General features: G+C 47.0%; 1 protein-coding gene across 8 annotated transcripts in view; it reads right to left on the bottom strand.

The window, feature by feature from the left end:
• Positions 1-1,198: 1,198 nt before the first annotated feature.
• LOC110496962 (vacuolar protein sorting-associated protein 8 homolog) overlaps positions 1,199-15,187 on the bottom strand; it is a 118,858-nt gene continuing 104,869 nt past the window's right edge. For all 8 annotated transcript variants that reach the window (XM_036981974.1, XM_036981978.1, XM_036981977.1 and 5 more), the window contains 2 exons: positions 7,247-7,327; positions 1,199-1,628 (listed from right to left, as the gene is read on the bottom strand). In XM_036981974.1, coding sequence (XP_036837869.1) covers positions 1,485-1,628; positions 7,247-7,327 — 225 coding nt within the window. In that variant the 3' untranslated portion in view covers positions 1,199-1,484. The remainder of the gene's footprint in view (positions 1,629-7,246; positions 7,328-15,187) is intronic.

The raw sequence follows: 15,187 nt of genomic DNA, 5'->3' as shown, positions 1-15,187 counted from the left end.
GAGAGACAGAACAGGCCAATTTGGATGGTAGCTGTCAGGCAGGCAGGGACATTAAAGTGGCTCTCTGTGCGTGACACAGAAGGCCGCTCTGACTTGATGAATAAATAACAGTTGGAGAGAACTGAGTGTGCCACCCAAATTACACCCTATTCCCTATATAGTGCATGACTTTTGACCAGGGCGCTAGGGGTTAGGGTAGGGCATAGGGTGCCATTTGGGACACATCCTGAGAATGACTCATCGCATGACGTGAACCGAAGGAGACAAGCTACAACAACCACCTCTGGAATTTGACTTAAACTAAAATCCAGAACCCCAGAGACTGACCCATTCCTCTGCCGTTATAAAAGAGTAGGAGAGTCATGGAGAACAACACAGATAATATATTTGCACACTGTTTACATGTATTAGACCTTAGAGGCTTTTCTCTCAGTTGTCAGAACCAGGAATGCTGAGAACTGTCAGGTGTGTGTCCTTCTCAGACCAGACCCAAGCTCTGGAGTGTGAATGGGTCCTTTGAGGACCAGAACAATCCTGTCTCTCAGCTCAGCCCCACGCGCACAAACTCCTCAGTCTTCAACCCATTCAGGGTCTCAGTGAGTCAGTCTTCAACCCATGGTGGAAAATAATTCACTATAGTATTAACTGGTACAGTAACCTTAGTAACCTGACCAATTCACTATAGTGTTAACTGGTACAGTAACCTGTAGGGAGGGAGGGAAGGAAGGAAGGAAGGAAGGAAGGAAGGAAGGAAGGAAGGAAGGAAGGAAGGAAGGAAGGAAGGAAGGAAGGAAGTAAGTAAGTAAGTAAGTAAGTAAGTAAGTAAGTAAGTAAGTAAGTAAGTAAGTAAGTAAGTAAGTAAGTAAGTAAGTAAGTAAGTAAGTAAGTAAGTAAGTAAGTAAGTAAGTAAGTAAGTAAGTAAGTAAGTAAGTAAGTAAGTAAGTAAGTAAGTAAGTAAGTAAGTAAGTAAGTAAGTAAGTAAGTAAGTAAGTAAGGAAGGAAGGAAGGAAGGAAGGAAGGAAGGAAGGAAGGAAGGAAAGGGAATGAGGGGGTGAGGGTTGTACTGTTTTTCTGTTCTCATGTCTGTAAAATCTGTAAATAAAGTACAGAAAACAGCAAGGCAACAATAAAGAGTTTTCACAGCTGATAAAGGTTATCCATCAGCCTAGTTGAAGTGCCACAAGCAACACACAAATTAAACCTTACAAATTGGTTTATTTATGGACATTTTGCAGACAGAAACATAACATTTGATCGATACCATTTCAAACATCCGCCCAGACAGAGGATAACGTGGTTTTGATCAACAATCCGTGGTAGTGTTTAATCAACAACAGAAACAACAGGGGTGTCTTCAGTCAGAAATATAACAAATAGAGGGAACAGCCTATTCTACCTGACCAGGACATCGTGTCTGTTCTACACAAAATATTTCTATCTGAAAGTTCCACAACGTCATCATACTGAACATGGCTGTAGGCAAGCTACTCTTCGACCGATGGCGGTGGGGAGAGTTTGAGCTGGAAGTTCTCGCTGTGGAATATACTTCCTGTTCCTGGTTGGGAGGGGTTTAGGAGGCCCGCCTTCTCGTTGCCATGGCAGTGGGAGATTTCCGACAGGATGGCCAACTGGAGGACAAGACCAGACATGAAAACGATCAGAGAGATGATGCATGGGATTAGTGTCAGGGTAAAAAACTGGTGAGGGAAAATAAAGAGACAGAGACACAGAGAGACACAGAGAGACAGAGAGAGACAGAGAGACAGAGAGACAGAGAGAGACAGAGAGAGACAGAGAGACAGAGAGACAGAGAGACAGAGAGACAGAGAGACAGAAAGACAGAGAGACAGAGAGACAGAGACAGAGAGACAGAGAGACAGAGAGACAGAGAGACAGGGACACAGAGAGACAGAGAGACAGGGACACAGAGAGACAGAGAGACAGAGAGACACAGAGAGGCAGAGAGAGACAGAGACACAGACAGAGAGACAGAGGAGGCTGACTGACATCTATAGGAGGGAGAGGAGGCTGAATGACATCTATAGGAGGGAGAGGAGGCTGACTGACATCTATAGGAGGGAGAGGAGGCTGACTGACATCTATAGGAGGGAGAGGAGGCTGACTGCTACAGAATGAGAAGAGATTGCATATGAATGGTACAGAATATAGAACATTGTACAGTAGAATATAGGAACCATATGCAGGATGTATATCCTATTAATAGGAGGGAGAGGAAGGGGAGTGGGGGAGAGGGGGGAGAGAGGAAGGAGTGTAGCTACCTCTCTTTGAATAGGCTAATCAGACAGTGGGAAGGGAACATTGGAGTTCTGCAATCAGCAGAAGCAGCCTACTTGAAAGCCAGGCATGGAAAATGACAGAGGGAGATGACGCCATGTTTTAATTAAATCTACTGGACACTTATGATGATGTACAATGGAGGGAGTGAGAGAGAATTAGAGAGGAGAGGGACCACCAGAGAGAGAGGAAAGGAAGGAATGAGGGAGAGAGAAAGAATTAGAGAGAAGGCGGAGGGGAGAGAGAATTAGAGAGATAAGGTAGAGGGGAGAGAGAGAGAATTAGAGAGGAGAGGGACCACCAGAGAGAGAGGAAAGGAAGGAATGAGGGAGAGAGAGAGAAAGAAAGATAATTAGAGAGAAGGTGGAGGGAAGAGAGAATTAGAGAGATAAGGTGGAGGAGAGAGAGAGAAAATTAGAGAGAAGGCAGAGGAGGAGAGAGATAATTAGAGAGGTGGAGGGGAGAGAGAGAATTAGAGAGAAGGTGGAGGGGAGAGAGAGAGAATTAGAGAGAAGGTGGAGGGGAGAGAGAGAGAATTAGAGAGAAGGTGGAGGGGAGAGAAATAATTGAAGAGAGAAGGGAGAGGACAGACCAACAGAGTAAGACTTTAGGTGTGAAGCTGCTAATGATCACAACGGAAGGAACCACAACACCCACTGACTGGTGATAGAAGAGAGGGGAGGCTGTTTGTTACAGGGTTTTCACCCAGACAGGATGTTTGATACAGGGTTTTAACCCAGACAGGATGTTTGATACAGGGTTTTAACCCAGACAGGATGTTTGATACAGGGTTTTAACCCAGACAGGATGTTTGATACAGGGTTTTAACTCTCCACCAGACAGGATGTTTGATACAGGGTTTTAACCCAGACAGGATGTTTGATACAGGGTTTTAACCCAGACAGGATGTTTGATACAGGGTTTTAACTCTCCACCAGACAGGATGTTTGATACAGGGTTTTAACCCAGACAGGATGTTTGATACAGGGTTTTAACCCAAACAGGATGTTTGATACAGGGTTTTAACCCAGACAGGATGTTTGATACAGGGTTTTAACCCAGACAGGATGTTTGATACAGGGTTTTAACCCAGACAGGATGTTTGATACAGGGTTTTAACCCAGACAGGATGTTTGATGCAGGGTTTTAACTCTCCACCAGACAGGATGTTTGATACAGGGTTTTAACCCAGACAGGATGTTTGATACAGGGTTTTAACCCAGACAGGATGTTTGATACAGGGTTTTAACCCAGACAGGATGTTTGATACAGGGTTTTAACCCAGACAGGATGTTTGATACAGGGTTTTAACCCAGACAGGATGTTTGATACAGGGTTTTAACCCAGAAAGGATGTTTGTTACAGGGTTTTAACCCAGACAGGATGTTTGATACAGGGTTTTAACCCAGACAGGATGTTTGATACAGGGTTTTAACCCAGACAGGATGTTTGATACAGGGTTTTAACCCTCCACCAGACAGGATGTTTGATACAGGGTTTTCACCCAGACAGGATGTTTGATACAGGGTTTTAACCCAGACAGGATGTTTGATACAGGGTTTTAACCCAGACAGGATGTTTGATACTGGGTTTTAACCCAGACAGGATGTTTGATACAGGGTTTTAACCCAGACAGGATGTTTGATACAGGGTTTTAACCCAGACAGGATGTTTGATACAGGGTTTTAACCCAGACAGGATGTTTGATACAGGGTTTTAACCCAGACAGGATGTTTGATACAGGGTTTTAACCCAGACAGGATGTTTGATACAGGGTTTTAACCCAGACAGGATGTTTGATACAGGGTTTTAACCCAGACAGGATGTTTGATACAGGGTTTTAACCCAGACAGGATGTTTGATACAGGGTTTTAACCCAGACAGGATGTTGATACAGGGTTTTTCTCTATCATCTCTCTGTCCATCTCCCTCTCTCTCATCTCTCTCTCCCTCTCTATATATCCATCTCACGCTCTCTCCCTCTCTATATATCCATCTCTCGCTCTCTCCCTCTATATATCCATCTCACGCTCTCTCCCTCTCTATATATATCCATCTCACGCTCTTTCTCTATCCACCACGCTCTCTCTCTATCCATCCATCTCTCCCCCTCTATCCATCTCTCTCTCCCTCTCTATCCATCTCTCTCTCCCTCTCTATCCATCTCTCTCTCCCTCTCTATCCATCTCTCTCTCTATCCATCTCTCTCTCTCTCTCCCTCCCTCCCTCCTTCCTACCCCCCCTCCCTCCCTCCCTCCCTCCTCTCTATTGATGGGATATATTCCTACAGTTTGACAGTCTTCATCATGTCATTATCTCTAAGGGAAGCCACATGGTACTCAGCCACCCATCTGTGTCTGTCTTCTCGTATCATTTACTTGTTCAGACAGATGTTGGTTGGAGTGTTATACTGTGTGTGTGTGTGTGTGTGTGTGTGTGTGTGTGTGTGTGTGCAACCATCAAATCTATCAGAAGGGCTCTTCTAACTCTGAAAGGATTAGGGTCAAAGATGGGAACACATCACCATGGTAACAACATCTCCACGACGACAGAGTCTCAACACTACTGGTTGTTGCCATTGTCCCAAGAGAATAATATTTTTTCGATTCATTCATTGAATTTCATTGATGTGAATATAATTGATTGAATTGAAAACTACTGAATTGAACCCAACCCTGGCCAACATGGGCGGGGTTAGGACCCCATTGGCAACAGTCTCATTGGCTGCTTACATAGAGAATTCATTCTCCACACTCAACTTCAAAGGTCACTCACTCTGTTATTGTTAGTTCAGCTCTCAACACAGTTTATATCAGGATGGTAATGAGCACAGAGGCTGAGGTACATGAATTAATGAAGAATGAATGACAGTGTGTGTGTGTGTGTTTCTACGCCTCGGTAAACCAAATTGAATTAATAAGGGGACGGAATAGAGGAGGCTCTCTCTCTCTGTTCATTATATACTCATCTGGGAGGATAAGACACATAGATTTAACAACCTGGAGGGAAAATTAGGAGAGGGAGGGAGGGAGAAGAGTAGGGGGGGAGGGGAGGAGGGAGGGGAGGGAGGAGGGGGGGAGGGGAGGGAGGAGGGGGGGGGGGGGGGGGGGGGAGGGGAGGAGAGGAGGGGGGGGAGGGGAGGAAGGGAGGGAGGGGAGGAAGGGAGAAGAGGAGAGAGAAGAGGAGGGAGGGAGAGGAGGGAGAAGAGGAGGGAGGGAGAGGAGGGAGAAGAGGAGGGAGGAGGAGAGGGAGAAGAGGAGGGAGGGAGAAGAGGAGGGAGAAGAGGAGGGAGAAGAGGAGGGAGAAGAGGAGGGAGGAGGAGAGGGAGGAGGAGAGGGAGAAGAGGGAGGGAGAAGAGGAGGGAGGGAGGAGAGGAAGAAGAGGAGGGAGGGAGAAGAGGAGGGAGCGGAGGGAGAAGAGGAGGGAGCGGAGGGAGAAGAGGAGGGAGAAGAGGAGGGAGGGAGGAGAGGGAGGGAGAAGAGGAGGGAGAAGAGGAGGGAGGGAGGAGAGGGAGAAGAGGAGGGAGGGAGGAGAGGGAGAAGAGGAGGGAGGGGAGGGACGGGAGGGAGAAGAGGAGGGAGGGAGGGGAGGGAGGAGAGGTCGGAGGGAGGGGAGGGGGAAGAGGAGGGAGGGAGGGGAGGGAGAAGAGGAGGGAGGAGGAGAGGGAGGGAGAAGAGGAGGGAGAAGAGGAGGGAGGGAGGAGAGGGAGAAGAGGGAGGGAGGGAGGGGAGGGAGAAGAGGGAGGGAGGGAGGGGAGGAGGGATAAGGAGAGGGAGGGATGGAGGAGAGGACTGATAAGGAGAGTGGGGAGGAGAGGACTGATAAGGAGAGGGATAAGGAGAGGGAGGGAGGGGAGGAGGGATAAGGAGAGGGAGGGATGGAGGAGAGGACTGATAAGGAGAGTGGGGAGGAGAGGACTGATAAGGAGAGGGATAAGGAGAGGGAGGGAGGGGAGGAGGGATAAGGAGAGGGAGGGATGGAGGAGAGGACTGATAAGGAGAGTGGGGAGGAGAGGACTGATAAGGAGAGGGATAAGGAGAGGGAGGGAGGGGAGGAGGGATAAGGAGAGGGAGGGATGGAGGAGGGGGATATTTCCCCTGAACAGAAAAGAAGGATGGTAGAGGAAGAGAGGAGAGGAGGAGGGGGATATTTCCATTGAACAGAACAGAAAACTCTCTGAACAGAACACTCTCTGCCTGCCTGCCTGTCTCCCTCTACCTGCCTGTCTCTCTCTCTCCTCTCTCTGCCTGCCTGTCTCCCTCTACCTGCCTGTCTCTCTCTCTCCTCTCTCTGCCTGCCTGTCTCCCTCTACCTGCCTGTCTCTCTCTCTCCTCTCTCTGCCTGCCTGTCTCTCTCTGCCTGTCTCTCTCTGCCTGACTGTCTCTCTCTCTGCCTGCCTGCCTGTCTGTCTCTCTGACTGTCTCTCTCTCTGACTGTCTCTCTCTCTGACTGTCTCTCTCTCTGACTGTCTCTCTCTCTGACTGTCTCTCTCTCTGCCTGCCTGCCTGTCTCTCTGCCTGCCTGTCTCTCTCTCTCTCTCTGCCTGCCTGCCTGTCTCTCTCTGCCTGCCTGTCTCTCTCTGCCTGCCTGTCTCTCTCTGCCTGCCTGTCTCTCTCTGCCTGCCTGTCTCTCTCTGCCTGCCTGTCTCTCTCTGCCTGCCTGTCTCTCTCTGCCTGCCTGTCTCTCTGCCTGCCTGTCTCTCTGCCTGTCTCTCTCTCTCTCTCTGACTGTCTCTCTCTCTCTCTCTGCCTGCCTGCCTGTCTCTCTGCCCGCCCGTCTCTCTCCATCCTTATTTGAAGCCCAGTCAGCAATAGGAAGTATTGATGCTAGCTAATCCGTTAGTGTATCCACATCCTGACGGTGACGTCTTCCACGTTTCAATGCAGAGAGAAACATAACAAGAGAGAGGAGAGAGGAGAGGGAGAAACACAGAAAGGAGTAGCAGACCTACCCTGGAAGGTCCTCTGTAGAGACATCGTAGCTGGTCCCAGGACTGACTCTGCTGGGGGTCCAACGTGGTCTCAGCAAACACCTACAGCACATCAGCATGGATCAGCCACAACACATCACATCACATCAGCATGGATCAGCCACAACACATCAGCATGGATCAGCCACAACACATCACATCAGCATGGATCAGCCACAACACATCAGCATGGATCAGCCACAACACATCACATCAGCATGGATCAGCCACAACACATCAGCATGGATCAGCCACAACACATCACATCAGCATGGATCAGCCACAACACATCAGCATGGATCAGCCACATCACATCAGCATGGATCAGCCACAACACATCAGCATGGATCAGCCACAACACAACACAACAGCATGGATCAGCCACAACACAACACATCAGCATGGATCAGCCACAACACATCAGCATGGATCAGCCACAACACATCACATCAGCATGGATCAGCCACAACACAACACATCAGCATGGATCAGCCACAACACAACACATCAGCATGGATCAGCCACAACACATCACATCAGTATGGATCAGCCACAACACATCAGCATGGATCAGCCACATCACATCAGCATGGATCAGCCACAACACATCACATCAGCATGGATCAGCCACAACACAACACATCAGCATGAATCAGCCACATCACATCAGCATGGATCAGCCACAACACATCACATCAGCATGGATCAGCCACATCACATCACATCAGCATGGATCAGCCACAACACAACACATCAGCATGAATCAGCCACATCACATCAGCATGGATCAGCCACAACACATCACATCAGCATGGATCAGCCACATCACATCAGCATGGATCAGCCACAACACATCACATCAGCATGGATCAGCCACAACACATCACATCAGCATGGATCAGCCACAACACAACACATCAGCATGAATCAGCCACAACACATCAGCATGGATCAGCCACAACACAACACAACACATCAGCATGAATCAGCCACAACACAACACAACACATCAGCATGAATCAGCCACAACACAACACATCAGCATGGATCAGCCACATCACAACACAACACATCAGCATGGATCAGCCACATCACATCAGCATGGATCAGCCACAACACATCACATCAGCATGGATCAGCCACAACACATCAGCATGGATCAGCCACATCACAACACAACACATCAGCATGGATCAGCCACAACACATCAGCATGAATCAGCCACAACACAACACAACACATCAGCATGAATCAGCCACAACACAACACAACACATCAGCATGGATCAGCCACATCACATCAGCATGGATCAGCCACAACACATCACATCAGCATGGATCAGCCACAACACATCAGCATGGATCAGCCACAACACATCACATCAGCATGGATCAGCCACAACACAACACATCAGCATGGATCAGCCACAACACAACACATCAGCATGGATCAGCCACAACACATCAGCATGGATCAGCCACAACACATCACATCAGCATGGATCAGCCACAACACATCAGCATGGATCAGCCACATCACATCACATCAGCATGGATCAGCCACAACACAACACATCAGCATGGATCAGCCACAACACAACACATCAGCATGGATCAGCCACAACACATCAGCATGGATCAGCCACAACACATCACATCAGCATGGATCAGCCACAACACATCAGCATGAATCAGCCACAACACAACACAACACATCAGCATGAATCAGCCACAACACAACACAACACATCAGCATGGATCAGCCACATCACATCAGCATGGATCAGCCACAACACATCACATCAGCATGGATCAGCCACATCACATCACATCAGCATGGATCAGCCACAACACAACACATCAGCATGGATCAGCCACAACACATCAGCATGGATCAGCCACAACACATCAGCATGGATCAGCCACAGACGTTGGTTGATTGGTTATACGGTTGATTTAAGGGTTGTGAAACGTATAAGAACAGGGTAGAGTTCAGCTCAGAGAATAACAGATGAATTCTCCCCCGCAGAATGAAATAAAACACTCATCTATTAAACGTCTTATATGGGGTCTCTATAGGACACTATCCTCATCTCTATAGGACACTATCCTCATCTCTATAGGACACTATCCTCATCTCTATAGGACACTATCCTCATCTCTATAGGACACTATCCTCATCTCTATAGGACACTATCCTCATCTCTATAGGACACTATCCTCATCTCTATAGGACACTATCCTCATCTCTATAGGACACTATCCTCATCTCTATAGGACACTATCCTCATCTCTATAGGACACTATCCTCATCTCTATAGGACACTATCCACATCTCTATAGGACACTATCCTCATCTCTATAGGACACTATCCTCATCTCTATAGGACACTATCCTCATCTCTATAGGACACTATCCACATCTCTATAGGACACTATCCTCATCTCTATAGGACACTATCCTCATCTCTATAGGACACTATCCACATCTCTATAGGACACTATCCTCATCTCTATAGGACACTATCCTCATCTCTATAGGACACTATCCACATCTCTATAGGACACTATCCTCATCTCTATAGGACACTATCCACATCTCTATAGGACACTATCCTCATCTCTATAGGACACTATCCACATCTCTATAGGACACTATCCTCATCTCTATAGGACACTATCCACATCTCTATAGGACACTATCCTCATCTCTATAGGACACTATCCACATCTCTATAGGACACTATCCACATCTCTATAGGACACTATCCTCATCTCTATAGGACACTATCCTCATCTCTATAGGACACTATCCACATCTCTATAGGACACTATCCACATCTCTATAGGACACTATCCTCATCTCTATAGGACACTATCCTCATCTCTATAGGACACTATCCACATCTCTATAGGACACTATCCACATCTCTATAGGACACTATCCTCATCTCTATAGGACACTATCCTCATCTCTATAGGACACTATCCTCATCTCTATAGGACACTATCCACATCTCTATAGGACACTATCCACATCTCTATAGGACACTATCCTCATCTCTATAGGACACTATCCTCATCTCTATAGGACACTATCCTCATCTCTATAGGACACTATCCTCATCTCTATAGGACACTATCCTCATCTCTATAGGACACTATCCTCATCTCTAGGACACTATCCACATCTCTCATCTCTATAGGGCACTATACTCATCTCTATAGGACACTATCCACATCTCTCATCTCTAGGACACTATCCCCGTCCCTCATCTCTAGGACACTATCCACATCTATAGGACACTATCCACATCTCTCATCTGTAGGAAACTATCCACATCTCTAGGACACTATCCACATCTATAGGACACTATCCACATCTCTAGGACACTATCCACATCTCTAGGACACTATCCTCATCTCTATAGGACACTATCCTCATCTCTATAGGACACTATCCTCATCTCTATAGGACACTATCCTCATCTCTATAGGACACTATCCTCATCTCTAGGACACTATCCACATCTCTCATCTCTATAGGGCACTATACTCATCTCTATAGGACACTATCCACATCTCTCATCTCTAGGACACTATCCCCGTCCCTCATCTCTAGGACACTATCCACATCTATAGGACACTATCCACATCTCTCATCTGTAGGAAACTATCCACATCTCTAGGACACTATCCACATCTCTAGGACACTATCCACATCTCTAGGACACTATCCATCACTCATCTCTAGGACACTATCCACATCTCTAGGACACTATCCACATCTATAGGACACTATCCACATCTCTAGGACACTATCCATCACTCATCTCTAGGACACTATCCACATCTCTAGGACACTATGCCAGTCCCTCATCTCTAGGACACTATGCCAGTCCCTCATCTCTAGGACACTATCCACATCTCTAGGACACTATCCACATCTCTAGGACACTATCCTCATCTCTAGGACACTATCCACATCTCTAGGACAGTATCCACATCTCTCATCTCTCATCTCTTGTACACTATCCCCATCTCTCATCTCCAGGACACTATCCTCATCTCTAGGACACTATCCCCGTCTCTCATCTCTAGGACACTATCCACATCTCTCATCTCTAGGACACTATCCCCATCTCTCATCTCTAGGACACTATCCCCATCTCTCATCTCTAGGACACTATCCCCATCTCTCATCTCTAGGACACTATCCCCATCTCTCATCTCTAGGACACTATCCACATCTCTCATCTCTAGGACACTATCCACATCTCTAGGACACTATCCACATCTCTAGGACACTATCCCCAGCTCTAGGACACTATCCCCATCTCTAGGACACTATCCACATCTCTAGGACACTATCCACATCTCTAGGACACTATCCACATCTCTCATCTCTAGGACACTATCCACATCTCTCATCTCTAGGACACTATCCACATCTCTCATCTCTAGGACACTATCCACATATATAGGATACTATCCACATCTCTAGGACACTATCCACATCTCTAGGACACTATCCATCACTCATCTCTAGGACACTATCCACATCTCTAGGACACTATGCCCGTCCCTCATCTCTAGGACACTATCCTCATCTCTAGGACACTATGCCCGTCCCTCATCTCTAGGACACTATCCTCATCTCTAGGACACTATCCACATCTCACATCTCTAGGACACTATCCACATCTCTAGGAAACTATCCACATCTATAGGACACTATCCACATCTATAGGACACTATCCACATCTATAGGACACTATCCACATCTCTCATCTATAGGACACTATCCACATCTCTCATCTCTAGGACACTATCCACATCTCTCATCTCTAGGACACCATCCTCATCTCTCATCTCTAGGACACCATCCTCATCTCTAGGACACCATCCACATCTCTAGGACACCATCCACATCTCTAGGACACCATCCACATCTCTAGGACACCATCCACATCTCTAGGACACCATCCCCATCTCTAGGACACCATCCACATCTCTAGGACACCATCCACATCTCTAGGACACTATCCATCACTCATCTCTAGGACACTATCCCCGTCCCTCATCTCTAGGACACTATCCACATCTATAGGACACTATCCACATCTCTAGGACCCTATCCACATCTCTAGGACACTATCCACATCTCTATGACACTATCCATCACTCATCTCTAGGACACTATCCACATCTCTAGGACACTATCCCCATCTCTCATCTCTAGGACACTATCCCCATCCCTCATCTCTAGGACACTATCCCCATCCCTCATCTCTAGGACATTATCCACTTCTCTATGACACTATCCACATCTCTACGACACTATCCACATCTCTACGACACTATCCACATCTCTACGACACTATCCCCATCTCTCATCTCTAGGACATTATCCACATCTCTAGGACACTATCCACATCTCTACGACACTATCCCCATCTCTACGACACTATCCCCATCTCTACGACACTATCCCCATCTCTACGACACTATCCCCATCTCTAGGACACTATCCTCATCTCTAGGACACTATCCTCATCTCTAGGACACTATCCTCATCTCTAGGACACTATCCAAATCTCACATCTCTAGGACACTATCCCCATCTCTCATCTCTAGGACATTATCCTCATCTCTAGGACACTATCCACATCTCTAGGACACTATCCACATCTCTAGCACACTATCCACATCTCTAGCACACTATCCACATCCCTAGGACACTATCCACATCTCTAGGACACTATCCACATCTCTAGGACACTATCCACATCTCTAGGACACTATCCACATCTCTACGACACTATCCACATCTCTACGACACTATCCACATCTCTACGACACTATCCACATCTCTACGACACTATCCACATCTCTACGACACTATCCACATCTCTACGACACTATCCACATCTCTACGACACTATCCACATCTCTACGACACTATCCACATCTCTACGACACTATCCCCATCTCTACGACACTATCCCCATCTCTAAGACACTATCCCCATCTCTAGGACACTATCCCCATCTCTCATCTCTAGGACACTATTATCCACGTCCCTCATCTCTAGGACACTATTATCCACATCCCTCATCTCTAGGACACTATCCACATCTCTCATCTCTAGGACACTATCCACATCTATAGGACACTATCCAAGTCTCTCATCTCCAGGACACTATCTACATATCTAGGACACTATCCACATCTCTCATCTCCAGGACACTATCCACATCTCCAGGACACTATCCACATCTCTCATCTCTAGGACACTATAGTAGCTCCAAAGACCTCCACTGTTGACAGGCTTCAATTAACAGAAAAATAACAGAATAAAACAATCATTGTTTCCACAGCCCTCTGGTGATTTGGATCTTTTTAATAACTGTAAAATGCCAGCGCCTGAGGAAAAACCCATCAAACGTGACCTGCATGAAGATTGGCTGAACGGCAACGAGGAACAAGAGAAAGATAATCTGTTTTGAAAAGTCAGAGTTATTTAAGATAAATGCAGGGTAGAAGTGACATTTACAACATTGACTGGAGGCTAAACAGGTGTGTGCGTGCGTGTGTGTGTTGTCTGATTGGTGAGATGACATTTTCAAACGCTGACAGAGAGAGATAGAGAGATGTGAGGGATTCTGGGACGGTGAACAGCAAAGCACTGATAGTGTGATGGATCTGAACGTGTTAATTCCCCTTGACTACGTCTACATCTTGTTGTGTTACAGCCTGAATTCAAAACGGATTACATTGATTAGTTTTCTCTCACCCATCTACACACGATACCCCATGAATTATTAGTATTTTTGTGTTCACACCTGGGTCAATACTTTGTAAAAGCACCTTTGGGGGCGATTGCAGCTGAGTCGTCTTGGGGATGTCTGGATCAGCTTTGAGTCGTCTTGGGGATGTCTGGATCAGCTTTGAGTCGTCTTGGGGATGTCTGGATCAGCTTTGAGTCGTCTTGGGGATGTCTGGATCAGCTTTGAGTCGTCTTGGGGATGTCTGGATCAGCTTTGAGTCGTCTTGGGGATGTCTGGATCAGCTTTGAGTCGTCTTGGGGATGTCTGGATCAGCTTTGAGTCGTCTTGGGGAAGTCTGGATCAGCTTTGCACATCTGGATTTGGGGATTTCCTCAAGCTCTGTTAAGTTAGATGGAAAGCGGTGGAAAACAGCAATCTTCAAGTCTTTCCACAAGTTTTCAATGGGATTCAAGTCTGGGCTTTGGCTGGGCCACTCAAGGACACATTCTAGTTCTGAAGCCATTCCAGTGTTGCTTGGGCTGTATGCTTGGGGTCATTGTCCTGTTGGAACGTAAATCTTCACCCCAGTCTAAGGTTGTTTGCACTCTGAAGCAGGTTCTCATCAAGGATTTTCCTGTATTTGGCTGCATTCATTGTTTTCTCTATCCTTACCAGTCTCCCAGTTCCTGCTGCTGAAAAGCATCCCTATTACATGATGCTGCCACCACCATGCTTCACGGTAGGGATGGTGTTCGACGGGTGATGAGCTGTGCCTGGTTCTCTCCAGACACAGCGCTTTGCATTCAGGCCAAAGAGTTACATTTCAGTCTGATCAGACCACAGGATATTTTGCCTTATGCTCCGTCTTTCACACAACTTTTTTTTTGCAAACACCAGGTGTGGATGTCACGTGTCTTATGCTCAGGAGTGGCTTCCGTCTGGCCACTCTCCCATAAAGCCCAGATTGGTGAAGTTCTGTAAGAGACTGGTTCTCCCAACTCAGCCATTGGGTTGTTGGTCAACTCCCTGACCAAGGTCCTTCTTGCCCGGTTGCTCCGTTTGGTCGGACGGCCAGCTCTTGGCAGAGTCTGGTTAGTTCCATATTTGTTCCATTTCCCAATAATGGAGACCACTGTGCTCTTGGAAACTTTCAA

This window comes from Oncorhynchus mykiss, chromosome 7, assembly GCF_013265735.2.
Source record: "Oncorhynchus mykiss isolate Arlee chromosome 7, USDA_OmykA_1.1, whole genome shotgun sequence".
NCBI classification, from domain to species: domain Eukaryota; kingdom Metazoa; phylum Chordata; class Actinopteri; order Salmoniformes; family Salmonidae; genus Oncorhynchus; species Oncorhynchus mykiss.
This window is presented reverse-complemented; position numbering and strand designations above follow the sequence as displayed.